We start from the raw sequence: 21,466 nt of genomic DNA, 5'->3' as shown, positions 1-21,466 counted from the left end.
CTGTTTTTAATTATACAGTATTTAACTTGTGGAATATGTAGTTAAATAGTTATGATGCTTTTAAAATAAATAATATGCTTATAGAAAAAGATATACTTGACTCTATTATACAGTCTCTCCACACTGGTGCACCCTGGAGAAACTAACTACTGGCCAGTCCCATCCCTGTAAAGGCTGACAGCAGAATCTTAATGTCTAGGAGAGAATAAACAATACTTATAGGCATGCTTTGTAACTTCAAAACCTATTCAAAAAATGCCTCATCAATTGCACTAAATTTAAATGGTATCAAATCTACTAAATTTCAAAAACAAGTAGATTTACAAATGAAAGTCAAATTCCTTATGTTAGAAACCTAAGCACTGATGGTGTACAAACTCCTTAGTATAGAGATCAAAATTCTCTATCCTGTACCCGCAATCTAAATATCAACTTTCCTGCTCAGTATTCTCAAGTTGAGTACAGTCTCTCTCTCCAATATACTCTATTACAAACATGCCAACCTCATGCCTACTACCATGACTTTATTCATACAGACCTTTCCACTTCTTCCAAGTGTCCCATTCAGGAATTCAGGCTCAACTCTAATTCAACCTTCTCCCAAAATTTTCTAAATAATCTGACCTGCTACAGCTCCTTCGTAAGAAACCCCATTACGTATGCTGTCGATATACCATTTCTCCTAGTAAACCTTTAAAAAACACAGACACAGTTATTTAATAGCATGTGGTTTGTTTCCTTAAGGACAGGGGCCATGGCTTTTCTAACTTGTTTGTATTTTTAATAAGCAGAGAGAAAATGCCATTCAGTGAAAAGAGAACAAGCTTCACAGGCCAAGCTAAATTTGAATCATAGCTCTCCACAAACTAGCTGTGCATTCATGGGAAAGCCATTTAAATCCTTTAAGCTTCAGTTACTTCATTTGTAAAATGAAGATAACAACTGCTTCAGAGTAATCTATAGAAATATTCCTTCCTTTTTCTCTATCCTTTTCCTTTAAACTTCCATTGCATAAATCTAATGAATCCAACTAAATCAGAAGGGGTACCTACCACAAAGCCTTCTTACCCATTCTGCTTCAGAGAAAATTCTAACAAAAACTATCTGGGCCTGATCAGTGGTGGCGCAGTAGATAGTGTCGACCTGGGACATTGAGGACCCAGGTTCAAAACTCTGATGTCACCAGCTTGAGGGCGGGCTCTTTCGGCTTAAGTGCAGGCTTGCCAACTTGAGTGCAGAGTCACTGGCTTGAGTGTGGAATCATCAACACCATCCCAAGGCAGCTGACTTGAGCAAGGGGTCACTGGCTCAGCTTGAGGCCCTCTTCACCTCCTACCCCTATCAAAGCACATATGAGAGGCAATCAATGAACAACTAAAGTGACACAACTAAGAGTTGATGTTTCTCATGTCTCTCTCTTTCTCTCTCTCTCTCTCTCTCTCAAGTAAAAAAAATAATTATTTGGAATTGGACAGTCTGCAACATAATTAAGAATGGTCACAGTGCTCACATACAAAGAATATCTCAACTGCATTTAAACTGGGGTCAAATTTCTTCTTAGTAAGCACAGACTCCAAGGTCCTGTTTATGTTCATTGTGATCTCACTGAAGAAGAAAAGCTGGGAAAGACTTTCTCGGTATTGGATGTACCTCATATATAACAGAGACTCAAATCTGCTTACTTGATAGAATGGAAACATATAAGTTTTACTGCAACCCAACAAGGTTGATTTCATGAGTCACATAAGAAAGCCAAATCACACCTTATGCTGTCTGGGTAGCAATGCTTTACAAAAAAAGTAAGGAGGCACATACTACCATCTCAATGGCAAAGACACATGAAAAAAGACAGTGCTTCAGTCACCCCAGTTTTAGGGATACTATTTAGGGGTAAAAGGTGGCCATCATTAGAACTAAAACTAAACTACCTTAAAAATTGCTGAGGGAAGGAAACGGCAAGAGAACATTACAAAAATCATTTTTAAAAGATTACAGAATTGCCCTGGCCAGTTGGTTCAGTGGTAGAGCGTCAGCCTGGCGTGCAGAAGTCCCGGGTTCGATTCCCGGCCAGGGCACACAGGAGAAGCAACCATTTGCTTCTCCACCCCTCCCCCTCTCCTTCCTCTCTGTCTCTCTCTTCCCCTCCTGCAGCCAAGGCTCCATTGGAGCAAAGATGGCCCGGGCGCTGAGGATGGCTCCTTGGCCTCTGCCCCAGGCGCTGGAGTGGCTCTGGTCACGGCAGAGCGACGCCCCGGAGGGGCAGAGCGTCGCCCCCTGGTGGGCAGAGCGGCAGAGCGATGCCCCGGAGGGGCAGAGCATCGCCCCCTGGTGGGCAGAGCATCGCCCCTGGTGGGCGAGCCGGGTGGATCCCGGTCGGGCGCATGCGGGAGTCTGTTTGTCTCCCCGTTTCCAGCTTCAGAAAAAATACAAAAAAAAAAAAAAGTTAAAAAAATTAATAATAATAATAAATGTTGTTGAAGAGGAATAATTATGCTATCATTATGATTCTTTTTTAATTTATTTTTATTTATTCATTTTAGAGAAGAGAGACAGAGAGAGAGAGAAGAGGGGAGGAGCAGGAAGCATCAACTCCCATATGTGCCTTGACCGGGCAAGCCCAGGGTTTTGAACCAGCGACCTCAGCATTCCAGGTCGATGCTTGATCCACTGCGCCACCACAGGTCAGGCTCATTATGATTCTTAACGCTTTCTTCTCCAAAGTATCCAAATGAGAGAGCTCAGAGGGAGACTGTCTTAGAACCGTTTAGAAATTATGGGATTCTGCTATTTTCTAGTAAAAATTCAATTATTTCTTCAATCCTACAACCCAGCAGGGTCATTACGAGTTTCATTGACAGAAGCCATGCCTCCACAAACTTTGAGAGATAGTTTGCCAAGTCCCTGTTAAGCCACTACAATTTATGACTTCCTTTAATAATCTTACAAAGTGTGGGTTAAACTTCAAGCAAGCTCAATCTAAAAGAACTAAAAACATGCAAGCATGCTGTACTTTCTTGAAAAATTCAGATTTACATCTGTAACAGCATTATTCAGTGGCATTTACTGTGATGCTGGAAATGCTCTATATCTGTGTTGTCCATATGGCAGCCAGTAGTCACTGTGGCTATTAAGCATTTGAAATCTGGGTAGTGTGACCAAAGAACTGAATTTAAATTGAATTTTAATTAACTTAAACTTAAATAACCATATGTGGAAAGGGACTATCATGTTGGACAAAGCTATTGTATAACCACCCAGGTAGGTTGGTGAAACTTAATAAAGATTATAGCCTGACTGGTGGTGGCACAGTGGATAGAGCATCGACCTGGGACATGGAGGTTAGAAACCCCAAGGTCACTGGCTTGAGCAAGGGGTCATTGGCTTGAGAAACCCCTAGGTCACTGGCTTGAGCAAGGGGTCATTGGCTTGACTTGAGCCCCCCTCCCTTGGTCAAGGTACATATAAGAAGCAATCAATAAACAACTAAAGCAATGTAATTATGAGTTGATGCTTCTCATCTCTTTCCCTCCTGTCTCTTTCACGTGTGTGCACGCACATATGCTAAAAAAAAAAAAAAAAAAAAAAAAAAAAAAAAAAGTGAATCCCCCCTCCCAAAAAAAACAGAAAAAAATTTCATTTAGTGGAAGAGGTGATAAAGCAGCTATAAAAAACAGAAACAGCTGCCTGACCAGGAGGTGGCACAGTGGATAGAGCATCAGACTGGGATGCTGAGGACCCCGGTTCGAGACACCAAGGTCGCCAGCTTGAGCGTGGGATTATCTGGTTTGAGCAGGGCTCATCAGCTTGAGCCCCAAGGTCACTGGCTCAAGCAAGGGGTTACTTGGTCTGCTGTAGCCCCCCAGTCAAGGCACATATGAGAAAGCAATCAATAAACAACTAAGAAACCACAATGAAGAATTGATGTTTCTCATCTCTCTCCCTTCCTGTCTGTCTGTCCCTATCTGTCCTTCTCTCTGACTCTCTCAGTCTCTGCCACAAACAAACAAAAACCCAGAAACAGCTGTGGTGAGGGTAACTACTGAGAAAAACTTCAGCTTAGGGACCCTGCTGTCAGCTGATACACTTCCCCTTTCCTGGGTTCTGACAACAGCATCAACAGTATGTTTCTGTGGGGTCTTTTTGTATTAGTAACTGGATTAGCAGTATGGATTGCTCAAAACTCATATAATCATACTGCTTTTCTGCCCACACTATATAAACTGTCAATTCTTAGTGTGGTCAATGAACAGCGAGAAGAGAAAAAAGAAGCGCCTTTAATGGCAACGGTACCTCTGGCACCTACCCAACTACAAGGCATGACTAAATCATTATCATTTTCATTCTTTGAACAAATAGTAACTAAACACCAATTATATATCAGGTGCTATGCTAGGCTTATGGTGGTTAAAAAGGAAGAATCTCATCTCTCAGTATATTCAGAATGCAATGGAGAAAATGGGCATTGACATAAAATGCGTGCGGAAGTCCCAGGTTCGATTCCCGGCCAGGGCACACAGGAGAGGTGCCCATCTGCTTCTCCACCCCTCCCCCTTCCTCTCTGTCTCTCTCTTCCCCTCCCGCAGCTGAGGCTCCACTGGAGCAAAAGATGGCCTGGGCGCTGGGGATGGCTCCATGGCCTCTGCCCCAGGCGCTAGAGTGGCTCTGGTAGAAACAGAGCTACACCCCGGAGGGGCAGAGCATCGCCCCCTGGTGGGTGTGCTGGGTGGATCCCGGCCGGGCTCATGTGGGAGTCTGTCTGACTACCTCCCCATTTCCAGCTTCAGAAAAATACAAATAAATAAATAAATAAATAAAAATTAAAAAAAAAGAAAGATGAAAAAGGACAGGTAAGGGATGTCTTCCAAAGGAACATTATTTAAGGATGATTAAGAGCTCTCCAGGTAAAGGAGGAGGTATTGCAGGGAACGTAAAGGAGCAAGAATGAGAATTGTGAGGAAGGAGATGTGAGAGAGTGAATGAATGGTTTTGTAACTAGCAACTTCATAGGAACTAAAGTAAAGATTAAATACTAGGAAAGGAGAGTGACTATTTTATATTTTTTAAGTGAGAAACCACTGAAGATTTCTAAGCAAAATACATTAATAATTTGGCTTTTGAAAATTTGAGCTGGTAGCAGTGAAGAGGCTATCTGGACTTGGGAAACTGAGTTCAGATTGTAAGATTAGTTAAGAGCAGGGGTCCCCAAACTACGGCCCGCGGGCCACATGCGGCCCCCAGAGGCCATTTATCCAGCCCCCACTGCACTTCCGGAAGGGGCACCTCTTTCATTGGTGGTCAGTGAGAGGAGCATAGTTCCCATTGAAATACGGGTCAGTTTGTTGATTTAAATTTACTTGTTCTTTATTTTAAATATTGTATTTGTTCCCGTTTTGTTTTTTTACTTTAAAATAAGATATGTGCATTGTGCACAGGGATTTGTTCATAGTTTTTTTTATAGTCCGGCCCTCCAACTGACTGAGGGACAGTGAGCTGGCCCCCTGTGTAAAAAGTTTGGGGACCCCTGGTTAAGAGGCTACTGAGATAATCCACAATGACAGATAACAGGGTCTTCAGTGAGTATTTTGTTTCTATCTGCCCAGAATTCATGCCCCTTTCTTTTGGTAACAGAGCCCCAATTATCCACAAGGAAACCACACCTCAGCCATTTACTCTGGACCATGAAGTTCTAAGAAAGTATGGCCCTACCCAGAACCCAGGGTTGAGCATATAACTTAGGCCTGACTTAGCAGCATATTCCATATCCTGGAATAGGGACATAAATCATGCTAAGCCTGACCTGTGGTGGCGCAGTGGATAAAGCGTCGACCTGGAAATGCTGAGGTAGCCGGTTCGAAACCCTGGGCTTGCCTGGTCAAGGCACATATGGGAGTTGATGATTCCAGCTCCTCCCCCCTGTCTCTCTCTGTCTCTCTCTCCCTTTCTCTCTCCTCTCTAAAATGAATAAATAAAATAAAAATTTAAAAATAAATAAATAAACAAAATTTAAAAAAAAATCATGCTAAAAAAGGTCAGCTCAAAATATTTGCTTTTGATATACTTATCAACACTGTATTCTTTTTTTTTTTTTTAATTTGAATTTTCTGAGGGCTACCCTGTAGAAAAGTCTGCCTGAGAATGAAGCCAACATACCAGAATAAAGAGCACATACATAAGGGACAAATTGTTGTTTATACATGCACTACATTTGGCCATTATTGAAATTTTTCATTAATATAAGCCAACATATTTAGAAATGGAGAAAAAATAAAGCTTCAAGAGAAAAATCAGGAACAATTAAGAGGACCTGATGACTGGATATGGAACATGAAGAGGGAAGTAACAAATTTCACTCTGTGGCTTCTGGTTTGGTTGATTGAGTGGAAAATTCTATTAACTGAGATAAAGAACAGGAAAGGAAAAGGTTTTGGTCAATAGAATGAGCTCAGTTTGGAGACACTAAAAAGTATTTGATACTTGAATTCTGACTCATTCTAGATCACTGCACCAGGAAAACTATACGTGCAGCTAGATTCCAAACTCAGAAGTAGACTGGGCCCTGAACAGGTGGCTCAATGGACAAAAGGTCATCTCGGCTCATCAAAGTAATGGGTTTGATTCCTGGCCAGGGCACATATGAGAAGCGATCGATGAATATACAACTAAGTGGAACAACGAGTTGATCCTTCTCCCTTTTCCTGCCCCTTCCCCCATCAATAAAAAAAAAGAAAATCCAGTAGTAGACTGAATAGCCCGAGGTAGTCTAGGGTAACAGAGAAATGCTAGAAGAACCATTCCTTTAACTGTTTAGTACTTTCACCAAAAAATCTCCCGAAACAACTGACATTTAAGAAGCCCTAGGGAAAGTGAACTACCATCCCTAAGCACTACAGCATTTTGCTAGAGTGATAACTAGCTAGGTGGAAAACAATAGGGGAACCTATGACATAATTATTCTCCAAGGATGAAGTTAAAAGCTAGGCCAACACTCCAGTTCTCAATGTGCCCAACTCAGAAAGAGCAATGGAAGAGCACACACCCACCTTATTTCAAGAAAACTGGGGAGGGAACAGAAGTAGTCCTTTTTTTAACTTAGTACATACCAGGCACTCAATGAGAAACTTCTGCAGGTTATCTTATCGAATCCTCACAACTTATCAATCAGGAAGGCATTGTTCTTCCTACTCAGAATGAGCCAAACTAAGCAGAACTAGGCTTCAAATGCATGTCTATCTGGCTCTAAAGCATACATACATTTCACCACATCAACTGCTTTTGATGAAAATTTTGATTAAAATATATTGAAAAGTTATATCCTTCATATATAAAAAATAAATAATACTGCCTCATCAAGACTTTTTGTGAATTAGGTGTTTTATTGGCTATGGACAGGTTCAGTATGCAGTAACCCAGCCACAATGCCTCAATTCTCAGGCAATGTGATTGCCAGTTGTCTACCTGGAGCTAAGAAGGCCATCAATGCCATGAAACCTCATTAAACAACACATTCTGAGTTAAACAACCACCAACAGAGAATAAGCTGTAACAACAATATAAGTGACTTTATGGGAATAATCTCATTGCTGAAATGAAGTTTTGACTAGACTTCCTTGGTTGAGTCAAGCATGGGCCCCGGCTGGTTGGCTCAGGGGTAGAACATCCACCCAGTGTATAGATGTCCCAGGTTTGATTCCCAGTCAGGGCACACAGGGGAAGTGCCCATCTGCTTCTCTACCTCTCCTCTTGCTTCTCTCTCTCTCTCTCTCTCTTCCCCTTCTGCAGCCATGGCTCAACTGGAGTGAGTTGGCCCTGGGTGCTGAGGATGGCTGCATGGTCTCCACCTCAGGTGCTAAGAAGAGCTTGGTTGCTGAGCAATAGAGCAATGGCCCAGATGGGCAAAGCATTGCCCCTTAGTGGGCTTGCCGGGTGGATCCCGGTCGGGCACATACCGGAGTCTGTCTCTGCCTCCCCTCCTTTCACTGAATAAAAAAAAAAGTCAAGCATGGATGAACAAACAAAGCAGAAACAGACTCATAGATACAGAGAACAAGCTGAGAGTTGCCAGATGGGAAGGGACTTGGAGGACTGGGTGAAAAAGGTGAAGGGGTTAAGAAATATAAATTGGTAATTACAGAATAGTCACGGGGATTTAAGTGCAGCATAGGGAATATAGTGAATAATATTGTAATGACTATATATGGTGCTTGGTGGGTACTAGAATTATTAAGGGGATCACTTCATAAATTATATATTGTCTGACCACTATGCTGTACATCTGAAACTAATATAAAATAATATTGAAGTAAACTGTAATTGAAAAATAAATAAATAGCCAAGCATGGAAAGAATGACAGAAAAAGATACCTGCAAAGGAGCTATTCTACTAATCTGAACGACAGACGAACAATGCTTTAAGTTCACTATCTTATATATGTTTTTTCTCACTATACCTTAGCAAAGTGAGAGGCAGCATAGCATTGGTATTAAAACTGCAGACTCTGGCGTCAGATTGCTTGGGTTTGAATCACAGTTCGATAAGGCATTCACTGTATGACCATGGCAAGTTATTTATCCTATGTCTCAGTTTTCACATCTGTTAAATGGTGATATTAGAGTATCTATCTCATCCACTTGTTATGAAGATTTAAAAAGTTAATAACTTGCCCGACCTGTGGTGGCGCAGTGGATAAAGCGTCGACCTGGAAATGCTGAGGTCGCCGGTTCAAAACCCTGGGCTTGCCTGGTCAAGGCACATATGGGAGTTGATGCTTCCAGCTCCTCCCCCCCTTCTCTCTCTCTCTCTCTCTCTCTCTCTCCCCCTCCCTCTCTCTCCTCTCTAAAAAAATGAATAAATAAAATAAAAAAATAAAAAAGTTAATAACTTGTAAGGCTCTTAAGCAGTCCTGATATGTGGTAAATAAGTGTTTGTTATAGATAAAGTGAATAAATGACCTAGCTAAATGTCCAGCTAGATATGAAGAAAATTTGAACTTGAATTTCCAACCCAGTCTCTCCCACATCAAACTGGTAGAAGAAAATGAAAAAAATAACCCTAAGATTTGTTTAGAATTTATTTGGGACCTCTAACATGAAGCATTTCACAGACATCTGGAGGAAGAATAGATAGACAAGTATACACAGGCAGAAACTGAAACAAAGGGGAAAGGGAAGGAAGTAAGATGTTCGGTTTCACTGAACACACTCATAGATCTCAGGAACCTCAATGTTCCTGAGGTTGTGTACAGCAGGGGACAGGCTAACTGTGCACATAAAAGATTGAATTCTGACACAGCCTGATCTTCACCCAGGCACACCTCACTAATTTTCCCTTATTGATATTTTCTCAGAGGTAACTGTACCTAATGTTTTATAAAGTCAAACAAGCCCTAGCCAGTTAGCTCAGTGGGTTAGAGCATCCTTCTGAAACACCAAGTTTGAGGGTTTGATCCTCCACATACAAAAATCAACCAATGAATTCATAAATATGTGGAACCACAAATGAATGCTTCCCTCTCTCTGTCTTTTTAAAAGCAATCAATTAAAAAAAAACACCCTACAATACCAAAAGATCAAACAAGCCACCATTGCTGATTCTTCAGAGGTTAAGATGAGAGTTATTAATGAAGAAAACCTTAAATATGGGAAGTACCTCTATTTAAGTCACGATTCAGTGTAGTTTTTAAAACTTTAAACCCTCTAATTTCTAGAAAGTATGAACTCGATGAAAATAGTTCCATATAAATAAATGTGCGCCTGACCAGGTGGTGGCGCAGTGGAGAGAGTCAGACTGGGATGCGGAGGACCCAGGTTCAAAACTCCAAGGTCGCTGGCTTGAGCACAGGCTCACCAGCTTGAATGCAGGGTCGCTGGATTGATCGTGGGATCATACACATAACCCCATGGTCGCTGGCTTGAGCCCAAAGTCGCTGACTTGAGCAAAGGGTTACTCGGTCTGCTGTAACCTCCCCCCCCACCCCCACCCCCGTCAAGGCATATATGATGCACATCTCTCTCCCTTCCTGTCTGTCTGTCCCTCTCTCTGACTCTCTCTGTCTCTGTCAAAATAAATAAATAAATAAATGTGAAATTGTTTGGTTGCACTCTGAGGAAGGAGTGAAGGGATTGAAAATTGAACATTTAAAGGAAATGACAGTGAGATCCAGCATTGACGAAGGGCATGCACACAATTTCTAGTCTCATTAGTAAACCCCACCCGACACCACTGCCACTACAATTGCCCACTTTCGTCCACAGGCCCTTCTTGTTGGCTTCCTCCTCACACTTACCGCTGCCTAAGCTTCTTTCTCGGCCATTCATAATGCCTAACCTTTGCTTCCAGTAATTTTTACGTCAACCTTCGTAAAACTGGCCCGACTCGCTTGCTGTCACAGCAAGTTTCATTCAGGGTACTAACCTTATGCCCTACTCCTATCTATAGACTTTGGCCTATAAAATCTACTACAGTGCCTTTCAATACCCATCTCTTCTCCAGCACCCACTTCTACTCCCCCTGGCCTCCCCAGATCCTATCCTATCCTCCCCGCACCCTTACCCTCACCCTCACTAAGCCGGTTCCCTGATCTGACCTATCCACGCCCTGCCGGTCCCTCCTCTCAGAATTACTTCCCAAACAAGTCGCCCACAGCAATCATCCTCATGTCTGCTGTACCCTGCACGTCTCCCCACGCTCTCCGAGCCCTTCCAAGCCTCCCCGTGCTTCAATTCACCCATCGGCCCCCGACTCCCAGGCCCCTTCACAGCTCACCTGCTCTCCTCCGACGGGCGCTCCTCGCAGTCGCCAAGCTCCACTCCCGCGCGCTCTGGCCCCATCCCGGGCTGCGACATCGCCTCCTCCCTGAAGAGAGGAGTCCCTGCCGTTTGGCCCCTCAGGCCACCGGGGCCCCCTCCCTCCCAAGGAACAGAGGAGAGACCCACGGTGGGTGGGCTCAGGGTGATGCACTACACCCAATGACGCCGGCGAGCGTGAATGCTGCCTCAGCTGCGGTTTCTATCCCTGCCACCCCCACTTCCGGCTCCCAAAAACTACAATTCCCAGAAAGCACGGCGAAAAGGCCCGGCTGCTTCGAGCGTACCCTGTTCTATCCAATCCGAGGCCGCGGCTTCCGCTGGACTGCGGCCTTTGGCGGCGCGCTGTAAGCGTGCACCAGTCTGACACTCCCACCGGCGCTAGTTTGAGGACGGATTTAACACTTCATGGTGGTGTTTGGAAATCTCAAGCATTTTAACGAAGAGCACAGGTTACTTCGAAGTCACAAAGAAAGAGAAGGGAAAGGCGTTGGGGGACGGTTTCCTGGAGGACTAGGGTCAGAGCAACTGAGTTAGAAGATGCATTTGAGTTAGAAGATGCAAGTGGAGAGAGCAGCATAGCACTACTTTTTAAGGGAGGGATTCAGGTTAACTCCATGGAAAAATAGTTACACCATTAAAAACATTTTATGACTTTCAGAAATTTTCAAAATTGAGATAACTATTTTTATGAGTAAAAGTGAAATAAAAGATACTTAATGCAAATTATTATTTCCAACTTTCATTTATGTAAAAAATACTGTTAAAACTTTTTCATAATTGTCCTAATAAAGAGTTATGCTTTTAAAAGGGGGGGGCCGCCTGACCTGTGGTGGTGCAGTGGATAGTGTTGACCTCAAACACTGAGGTCGCTGGTTCGAAACCCTGGACTTACCTGGTCAAGGCACATAGGGGAGTTAATGCTTAGCTTCCTGTTCCTCCTACCCCTTCTCTCTCTCCCCTCTCTGAAATGAATAAAAATAAAATCTTTTAAAAAAAATGAGCTGTTTAGTCATTGAGATTTCACCAGAGGCGGATTTAACTGCAGGCATACCAGGTGCGCGCCCTGGGCCCCGACTTCTGAAGGGCCCTGCAAAACTGCAACTTTACTTTTTTCTAATGACACTGTTTGGTTTCATATGTGCAATTTTAACATTAATATAGTACATAATATTTTTTATTTATTTAAAAATATGGTTAATATGTATTTTATTTCCCTTGTCCCTCTTTTTTTTTTTTTTTTTTTTTTTTTTTTATTTTTCTGAAGCTGGAAACAGGGAGGCAGTCAGACAGACTCCCGCATGCGCCCGACCGATCCACCCGGCATGCCCACCAGGGGGCAATGCTCTGCCCATCTGGGGCGTTGCTCTGTTGCAACCAGGGTCTTTATAGCACCTGAGGCAGAGGCCATGGAGCCATCCTCAGCACCCGGGCCAACTTTGCTCCAATGGAGCCTTGGCTGCAGGAGGGTAAGAGAGAGACAGAGAGGAAGGAGAGGGGGAGGGGTGGAGAAGCAGATGGGTGCTTCTCCTGTGTGCCCTGGCCGGCAATCGAACCCAGGACTCCCGCATGCCAGGCTGACGCTCTACCACTGAGCCAACTGGCCAGGGCCTTGTCTCTCCCTTTTTTTTAAAGGGCCCAATATTTTCTTCTGCACCCAGGGCCTCAACCGACCTTAGTCCACCTCTAGATTTCACTGGTTTCTGTTGCTACAAATGTATAAACTTGAACATTTTTTTTATCATGCAATATAATCCCAAATGATCTTCACATATATTTATATGAAAGTCAACTTTATTTGGGAATTCCAGATCTAAAATTGTAGTCTGGGTTTACATTTCCTTCCTTTCTCTCTCTCTCTCTCTCTCTCTCTCTCTCTCTCTCTCTCTTTCTTTTCTTCTTTCCTTTTCTTCTCTTTCTTTCTTTCTTCCCTTTCTTTCTTTTCTTTCTTTCTTTTCTTTTTTCAAGAAGCAGGGAGAAAGAGACAGAATGTTGCAGTAATATAATGTTATAGTAAATATATAGAAATGTAGAAAAATATGGAAGATATATAAAAATAATTAGGTATAATATTAAAAGCAATTAAGGAAATTAAATAAAGTTATGCCATCTGGATAAGAATTAATATAGTGTGTACAGATATGATAAACAGACTGCCTTTCGCGCAGGGCTTAGTTAGTGTGTGTGTGTGAAGTTACATATAGGTAAGAAGTGGCTTGATGTCATAACTCTGTGGGTTGACATAGGAGGCTTCCCTAGAAACATCTTAAAAGTGACTTCTTAATGTAACATTTCAGTAGATTAACAAAAAAGGGGCTCCCTACAAGGAACTCCCAAAAAGGTGGTTTGATATGACAATCCTATAGATTTACACCCGTTAGAAGGTGTAGGCTAGGAAAGGTACTGAAGCTAAGGGGCCCCCTGCTGCAGTAGTCGCCCAGACTCCAACATGAATGTGGACTGTCTCCACACTGCTCTGACCAAAGACATCCAAGAGAGGCACGCCGATGGGGCCCCTTTAAGCTGTACCCAGGCATGCCAAAAGGATTTGTGAGTAATAAACTGCCTGTGTGATTCTTGCAACTAACTTGTGTGTCGGTCGTGTCTTTCCTCCAGTGGCAGTTGGTCTTGGCGCTGATAAGTAGAATCCTCATAGCCACCTCAAGAGTAGTCTCAAAGAAGCTGCCAGCCCTGCTGATAAGCAGGAGTGTCCAACTGCATGGGAAAGTTGAATCGGGGGCGCCTGATCAATGTAGAGCTTGGGCTCTACTGGAACAACGAAATATCGAGCTGCTCCTGTATGTGCCCTGACAGGAGAATTGAACCGGCAACCTCTACGCTCCAGAACAATGCTCCAGAGCTATCCGGCCAGGTCTTAACTTTTATTGATTTCTTAAAGAAACAGAGAGAGGAAGGGAGCGAGAGGGGAAGGGGAAGGGAAGCATGTGTGTGTTCCACTCAGTTGTGCATTGTTTGGTTGCTTCCCATGTGTGCCTTGACCAGGGATCAAACCCACAACCTTGTTTCTGGACAATGCTCTTAACCAACTAAGCAACCAGCCAGGGCCTAACGTGTATTTTCTTTAAAGCACTCAGTTAATAAACATGACAACCTACACTAGCCATGTGTGCAACGCACCCCTCGCCCATCCCTCTGCTTTCCTTCACCCCAGGTAGCCATATTCTGAATCTTTTATGATTCCACTGCTTCCCTTTTTAAATAGTTTCTTTGCATCTATCTATATCCCTAAAAAGTATTGTTTTTAAAATTTATGGTATGTGTTTCAACTTTATACAAAGATTATTAAGCTATATTTATTCTTTAGGGCCTGCCTACTTTTTTTCCTTCATACATTGATAAAATTTGTTCATATTTTTGTGAGTCACTATATATAGTTTACTGATTTTTTTTTTTTAGAGTAAGTATAATAAAGCTGGGGACAGCCTGACCTGTGGTGGCGCAGTGTATAAAGCATTGACCTGGAACGCTAAGGTCTCTGGTTCGAAATCCTGGGCTTGCCTGGCCAAGGTACATATGAGAAGCAACTATGAGTTAATGTTTCCCACTCCTACCCCCACCTTTTTCTCTCTCTTCTCTCTCTAAAATCAATAAATAATTTTTTTAATTTATTTTTTAGTGAGAGAGAGGGACAGAGAGGCTGTAAGGGAGAGAGATGAGAAGCATCAGTTCTTCATTGTGGCACCTTAGTTGTTCATTGATTGCTTTCTCATATATGCCCTGACCGAGGGGCTCCAGCAAAGTGAGTGACCCCCTTGCTCAAGCCAGCAACCTTAGACTCAAGCCAGCAACCTTAGACTCAAGCCAGCAACCTTGAGCTCCAAGCCAGTGACCTTTGGGCTTAAGCCAGCGACCATGGATGGGGTCATGTCTATTATCACACGCTCAATCCGGTGACCCTGCGCGCAAGCTGGGGACCTCAGGGCTTCGAACCTGGGTCCTCAGCATCCCAGTTAAATGTTCCATCTACTGCACCACCGCCAGGTCAGGCAATAAATGAAATCTTTAAAAGAAAGAAGGAGCCTGGCCTGTGGTGGCGCAGTGGATAAACCTTCAGCCTGGAATGCCGAGGTTGCCGGTTCGAAACCCCGGGCTTCCCTGATCAAGGCACGTACCGCAAGCAAGCAATGAACAACTAGCCTGAAACAACTATGAGTTGTTACTTCCCATTCCATGCTCCCCTTTCTCTCCTGTCTCTGTAAAATCAATAAAGTATTTAAAAAGAAAAGAAAGAAAGAAAGAAAGTTGGGGACAGTGAAACAAGGAAGGGTCTGGCACAGAAGCGATAGGAGAGCCTATGTGGCGCTGCTTGGGCTTACTGAGAAGTCAGAGGAAAGGAGGCCCTGGAGGCAGGCTCAGGGGGTTAGCCACTCCCTGCTACTGCCCACTGCTTGGCTGGTTGCAAGTCTGGGGAGAGCCCTTAGAGTTTAGGGGATACATGCCTATGGGAAGAAGAGAGGAAGAGGGAAACAGAAAGGCACAGTCATGCTCCTGGGAGGAAGAGTGCGTAGTTCATTGATTTTGGCTGCTATATGATAGTCCATTGTGTGAATGTGGTAGGCAATTAAACAGACCTGAGCAGAGCAAGGACTATAGGCCAGGCACAGAAGATCACCAGAGCAGAAAGCCCCAGGTGCCAGCAATGGCAAAACTAGGGAAACAAGGATCTGGCACCCAGTGTAACCTTTCCTCCACTAGCATACTGCTAGCCTAGCCATGTGGTTTAGACGCCCTGATTTTATATCACTGGTAATATGATGTAGGGGTCCCCAAACTTTTTACACAGGGGGCCAGTTCACTGTCCCTCAGACCGTTGAGGGGCTGCCACATACAGTGCTCCTCTCACTGACCACCAGTGAAAGAGGTGCCCCTTTCCGGAAGTGCGGCGGGAGCTGTATAAATGGTTTCAGGTGGCCACATGCGGCCCGCGGGCCATAGTTTGGGGATGCCTGATAGACCATCCCCTGAACTTTCCTCCTCTGGCAGGGTGCTAATCATGTTTGTTAGACCACCTTAGCAGGGGAGTGAACAAAGGTGCTAGAGAATGGCCCTTAAGCATTCATCTCTAGAGATAACATCTAGGCCTCAGTTTTGTTTCAGATCCAGGCCCAGAAAAGCAGCACAGCCAGACAAGTGATGCCACAGCTGACCTCAGGACTAACTGCATTGACTAATGACCCCTTACCCAAACGCCAAGCCATCAGTGGAGACTATAACCCTGAAAGGACACACCTGAAAAGATGATGAATATTCTATTGAGATCCTCTCCTGGGACCTCCTCTAAGAATCCTACCCTTAAAAGCCCTTGAGACAGAAGCCCAGAGAGTTCTCCCTTCCAGGATCACGCCAGGGCCTTATCCCTCCCCCTCTTCCTCTTCTTCCCCCAGGTGTGTTTTCCTTGCCTCTCTGTTTCTCCTAAGCTCTAAGGGAACCCACAAGTCTTGCATCCAAGGAGCAAAGGGCAGTGGTAGCTCATTTCAGGCAAACCCTCTGAACCTGTCTCCAAGGTCTCCTTTTCTCTGACTTCCCTGCATGGCCAATAATTCTTCCTTTACTTGCTGCACTTGGTCTCTTGATTGAATTCTTTCCTTCAAGAATTGAGGTCCCTGCCTTGGCCAGTTGGCTCAGTGGTAGAGCGTCGGCCTGGAGTGCGGGAGTCCTGGGGTCGATTCTCGGCCAGGGCACACAGGAGAGGAGCCCATCTGCTTCTGCACCCCTCCCCCTCTCCCTCCTCTCTGTCTCTCTCTTCCCCTCCCACAGCCAAGGCTCCATTGGAGCAAAGTTGGCCCGGGAGCTGAGGATGGCTCTGTGGCCTCTGCCTCAGGCGCTAGAATGGCTCTGATTGTGGCAGAGCGATGCCCCAGATGGGCAGAGCATCGCCCCCTGGTGGGCATGCGGGTGGATCCCGGTCAGGCGCATGCAGGAGTCTGTCTGACTGCCTCCCCATTTCCAACTTCAGAAAAATACAAAAAAAAAAAAAAAAAAGAATTGAGGTCCCATCTTTTTGCAGGTGACACAAATACACCAGTTTATACATGCTGCCTTTCAATGATAGGCATTGGGATTGTTTCCAGGTTTTTGCTATTGTAAACAGTGCTGCTATTAATATTCTTTTACATGTCTCCTTTTGTGTATAAGCAAGGATTTCTCTTGGATACATACCTAGAAGTGGAATTGGAGGTCATAGGGTTATTGTCTGGCCCAGCATTTGTTTTGAATGGTGGGTCTGTAGGTGCACAGTTTATAAAATAACTAGTTATGGAACCATAACTAATTATGTTATTTAAAATAATTAAATAACCAAGTAAAACTTGGCTATGCATGGAAAATGATAAGAGTATGTCAGGAACCAAGGATTATGATGAATCCAATTTTGTGCACCTGGAATCCAAATGAGAAATAATTGTCAAGGCCCTGGCCGGTTGGCTCAGCGGTAGAGCGTGGGCCTGGCGTGCGGGGGACCTGGGTTCGATTCCCGGCCAGGGCACATAGGAGAAGCGCCCATTTGCTTCTCCACCCCCCACCCCCTCCTTCCTCTCTGTCTTTCTCTTCCCCTCCCGCAGCCAAGGCTCCATTGGAGCAAAGATGGCCCGGGCGCTGGGGATGGCTCCTTGGCCTCTGCCCCAGGCGCTAGAGTGGCTCTGGTCGCAGCAGAGCGACGCCCCGGAGGGGCAGAGCATCGCCCCCTGGTGGGCAGAGCATCGCCCCTGGTGGGCGTGCCGGGTGGATCCCGGTCGGGCGCATGCGGGAGTCTGTCTGACTGTCTCTCCCCGTTTCCAGCTTCAGAAAAATAAAAAATTAAAAAAAAATAATAATAATAATTGTCAAATAGGAAAAAATATCTAGCATCAGGATCCAATAAATGAAATAACCTCACTTAACAACTGCTTGATGAATTAATATTTTAAAAGTCAAAAAACCTGAAAAAGTTTATTTCATCTTGATCAACCAATTTGTTTTCATGATCACCAGGATTCTATTTGTATATAAACAGTAGTAGGTCCTAAAGAACCACTGTCAGAATGCCAATTTCACTCAAGAATCAGTTATTCAGTGCTCGCTTCGGCAGCACATATACTAAAATTGGAACGATACAGAGAAGATTAGCATGGCCCCTGCGCAAGGATGACACGCAAATTCGTGAAGCGTTCCATTTTTTTTTTTAATATTTTTATTTATTTACTCATTTTAGAGAGGAGAGAGAGAGAGACAGAGAGAGAGAGGAGAGAGAGACAGGGGGGAGGAGCTGGAAGCATCAACTCCCATATGTGCCTTGACCAGGCAAGCCCAGGGTTTCGAACCGGCGACCTCAGCATTTCCAGGTCGACACTTTATCCACTGCGCCACCACAGGTCAGGCAAGCGTTCCATATTTAAAAAAAAAAGAATCAGTTATTCAAATAACAACATTTTAAAAGCTCATTACATTTTCCTACTTGCCCAAAACTTGATTTTAAGAAATAGTTTTCTTGACTATATCAACAAGTATCAATTATAGTCATGAATATGCTCTTTTTATTATATTCACTAAAATTACTCTTAGCATTTTAGAAAATATTCACATTTTGAAATCTCAAGTATGTCTCCTACTTGCCAAGTCAAAAACAATTTGAGCATCAAAATGAGTTAATCATTGATATGTATACATATCTACCTACATTCTTCTCAAGCATTAAGTACAGCCCTTATACTCTACACCCCTTTGCTTTTCAGAAGAGAATTTTTGAACACAAAATGAGTCTGAATTTCCATGGTAACATATTCATCTATAAATAAGTATGCAAATAAATGAATAAATAGAAAAAGGAAGGAAGAAATGGGGAAAGGAAAATCTTTTTTCTTTAACAGTAGAATGTCAGCTAATGAAAGAGAAATTATCGAGTTAGATAACCATTATTTTATAGCCACCACAGTAATAATTGATTCAGGCAAAAATCATCAGTAGATGCTAAAGCCATCAGTGAAATCTGAAACAGGATATTTACATATGTAGTGTCAAACTATCTTTCCACAGATTACTTACAAATGGGAAAAAAAGGATACTTTTACAATGGAGAAATCTGGTGAACATTACCTTAGCCAAGTGATTAAAGTCAAAAGACCACCAAGAAGACAAAAAGATACAACTATGTGCCTCCTGATGTTATGTACTGACAAGACACGTCACCTGAATCTAATCACAGGGTAGCAATGAGACAAAACCAATCTGAAGGACAGTCTGTGCAACAACTGCCTTCAATCTTCAAAAATGTAAATATCATGAAAGACTAAGAAAGGCAGACAAACTTTTTCCGATTAAAGAAGACAAAAGAGGCAGAACAAAGAAATGCAACATGTGAACCTGGACTGGATCCTAGATTGAAAAAAAAATTATTATAAAGAATAATAATTTACTTATTAGGATAACTGGCAACATTTTAATATGAACTATATACATTAGAGAATATAATTGCATTAATGTTAAATTTCCTAAATTTGATTATTTTAGCATGGTTATGTAAAACAATATCTTTAGAGATATATTCTGTATAGTCATGATGTCTGCAATTTACTCTCAGATTGTCAAAAAACAAATAATATTACTTATAGCTAGCTAGCTATTTATAGAGAAAGCAAATGTGACAAAACTAATCATTGGTGAATCTTGGTGAAGGGTATATGAGTATTGCACTATTGTTACCACTTCTCTCTAGATTTGAAAATAGGAAAGGATTTCTAAAATCCTTTTTTTTTAAATAGGCAAGTATCCTACCTGACCTGTGGTGGCACAGCGGATAAAGTCTACCTGGAATGCTGAGGTTGCCAGTTCAAAACCCTGAGCTTACCTGGTCAAGGCACATATAGGAGTTGATGCTTCCTGCTCCTCGTCCCTTCTCTCTCTCTTTCTCTAACTCTCTTCTCTAAAAATGAATAAATAAAATCTAAAAAAACAGTTAATTTTTTTTTTCTTGTAGGAGAGACAGAGAGAGTCAGAGAGAGGGACAGATAAGGACAGACAGGAAGGGAGAGAGATGAGAAACATGAATTCTTCGTTGTGGTTCCTTAGTTGTTCAATTGATTGATTTCTCATATGTGCATTGACCAGGGGGCTACAGCAGACCAAGTAACCCCTTGCTTGAGCCAGCGACCTTGGGCTCAAGCTGATAAGCCTTGCTCAAACCAGATGAGCCTGCGCTCAAGCTGGCGACCTCGGGGTCTCGAACCTGGGTCCTCTGCATCCCAGTCTGACGCTCTATCCACTGCACTACCGCCTGGATAGGCAAAAAAAGTTAATTCTTTAAAATTAATAATAAATAGGCAAGTATCCTAATGTGGTTTGTTTCCTTATGACTTTATCCTAATCAATAAAACCAAAATTTTAGATTTTACAGGAAAATTTCTTAGTTAATTTTGAATATATTTTAAGTTAATCTCTGTTTTTTCCACAGGTTAGCATCTTTACAAATCTTTAGCCAATTTTGCTAAATGATCAATTCACTCACTTTACTAAATTTACTGATTTTCTGAGTTTCCTTTTTTTTCTTTTTTCTTTTTGTGTGTGACAGAGACAGAGAGAGGGACAGATAGGGACAGACAGGAAGGGAGAGAGATGAGAAGCATCAACTCTTTGTTGCGGCACCTTAGTTGTTCATTGATTGCTTTCTCATATGTGCCTTGACCAGGGAGATACAGCAGACTGAGTGGCCCCTTGCTTAAACCAGATGAACCCGCGCTCAAGCTGGCGACCTCTGGGTCTTGAACCTGGGTTCTCCACATCCCAGTCCGCTGCTCTATCCACTGCGCCAATGCCTGGTCAGGCCCTTTTTTTCCCTTTCTTTTAATAAATCTTATAGCTGTTCATATCAGGTGAGTTGATTTTCAAAAACTTTTGAAGAATTTTGAGAAGTTTTAATTGACTGATTTCTATTTTGTCTTTATAGCAACATTTCTACCCCCTTGAAGCATTTAGTATTGAGTTCATCAAATCAATTATATAGTAAAGCTCATTGTCAGCCACAACCAATGCATACAGTGACAGACTTTAGAAAGTTACAATGAAAAATTTTTTTTTTTTTTTTTTTTCATTTTTCTGAAGCTGGAAACGGGGAGAGACAGTCAGACAGACTCCCGCATGCGCCCGACCGGGATCCACCTGGCACGCCCACCATGGGGCCACGCTCTGCCCACCAGGGGGCGATAATCTGCCCATCCTGGGCGTCGCCATGTTGGGACCAGAGCCACTCTAGCGCCTGAGGCAGAGGCCACAGAGCCATCCCCAGCGCCCGGGCCATCTTTGCTCCAATGGAGCCTTGGCTGCGGGAGGGGAAGAGAGAGACAGAGAGGAAAGCAAGGCGGAGGGGTAGAGAAGCAAATGGGCGCTTCTCCTGTGTGCCCTGGCCGGGAATCGAACCCGGGTCCTCCGCACGCTGGGCCAATGCTCTACCGCTGAGCCAACCGGCCAGGGCCTACAATGAAAATTTTTTAAATCTTATTTCTGGACAGATCAAATCCTTAACACACTTGAAGAATGATCAACATGTCTATGTCCCAGCTCCCTGCAAATCTAGCTGGATAAAACTGAGCCAACAGAAGGGTGGCTCTATTGAGGGAAAGGGAAAGGTGAGAGTTAGTCCAGCCTGATTCTTCATCCCAGATAAGGAAGGCCA

The 21,466-nt window shown here is 43.4% G+C and overlaps 1 protein-coding gene and 1 non-coding gene across 8 annotated transcripts in view; one reads left to right on the top strand and one right to left on the bottom strand.

Moving 5' to 3' along the window:
* Positions 1 to 11,013, bottom strand: part of RUBCN (rubicon autophagy regulator) — a 61,755-nt gene extending 50,742 nt beyond the window's left edge. For all 7 annotated transcript variants that reach the window (XM_066347108.1, XM_066347112.1, XM_066347111.1 and 4 more), the window contains exon 1: positions 10,763 to 11,013. In XM_066347108.1, coding sequence (XP_066203205.1) covers positions 10,763 to 10,842 — 80 coding nt within the window. In that variant the 5' untranslated portion in view covers positions 10,843 to 11,013. The remainder of the gene's footprint in view (positions 1 to 10,762) is intronic.
* Positions 11,014 to 17,874: 6,861 nt separating this feature from the next.
* LOC136380193 (U6 spliceosomal RNA) lies at positions 17,875 to 17,981 on the top strand. The gene has a single exon (XR_010746869.1). It is a non-coding gene; the product is annotated as a U6 spliceosomal RNA (small nuclear RNA).
* Positions 17,982 to 21,466: the final 3,485 nt, after the last annotated feature.

The sequence above is a fragment of the Saccopteryx leptura genome, chromosome 8 (assembly GCF_036850995.1).
Source record: "Saccopteryx leptura isolate mSacLep1 chromosome 8, mSacLep1_pri_phased_curated, whole genome shotgun sequence".
NCBI lineage: Eukaryota > Metazoa > Chordata > Mammalia > Chiroptera > Emballonuridae > Saccopteryx > Saccopteryx leptura.
Note: the sequence above shows the minus strand (reverse complement) of the source record. Positions and strands in the feature narration are given on the sequence as shown.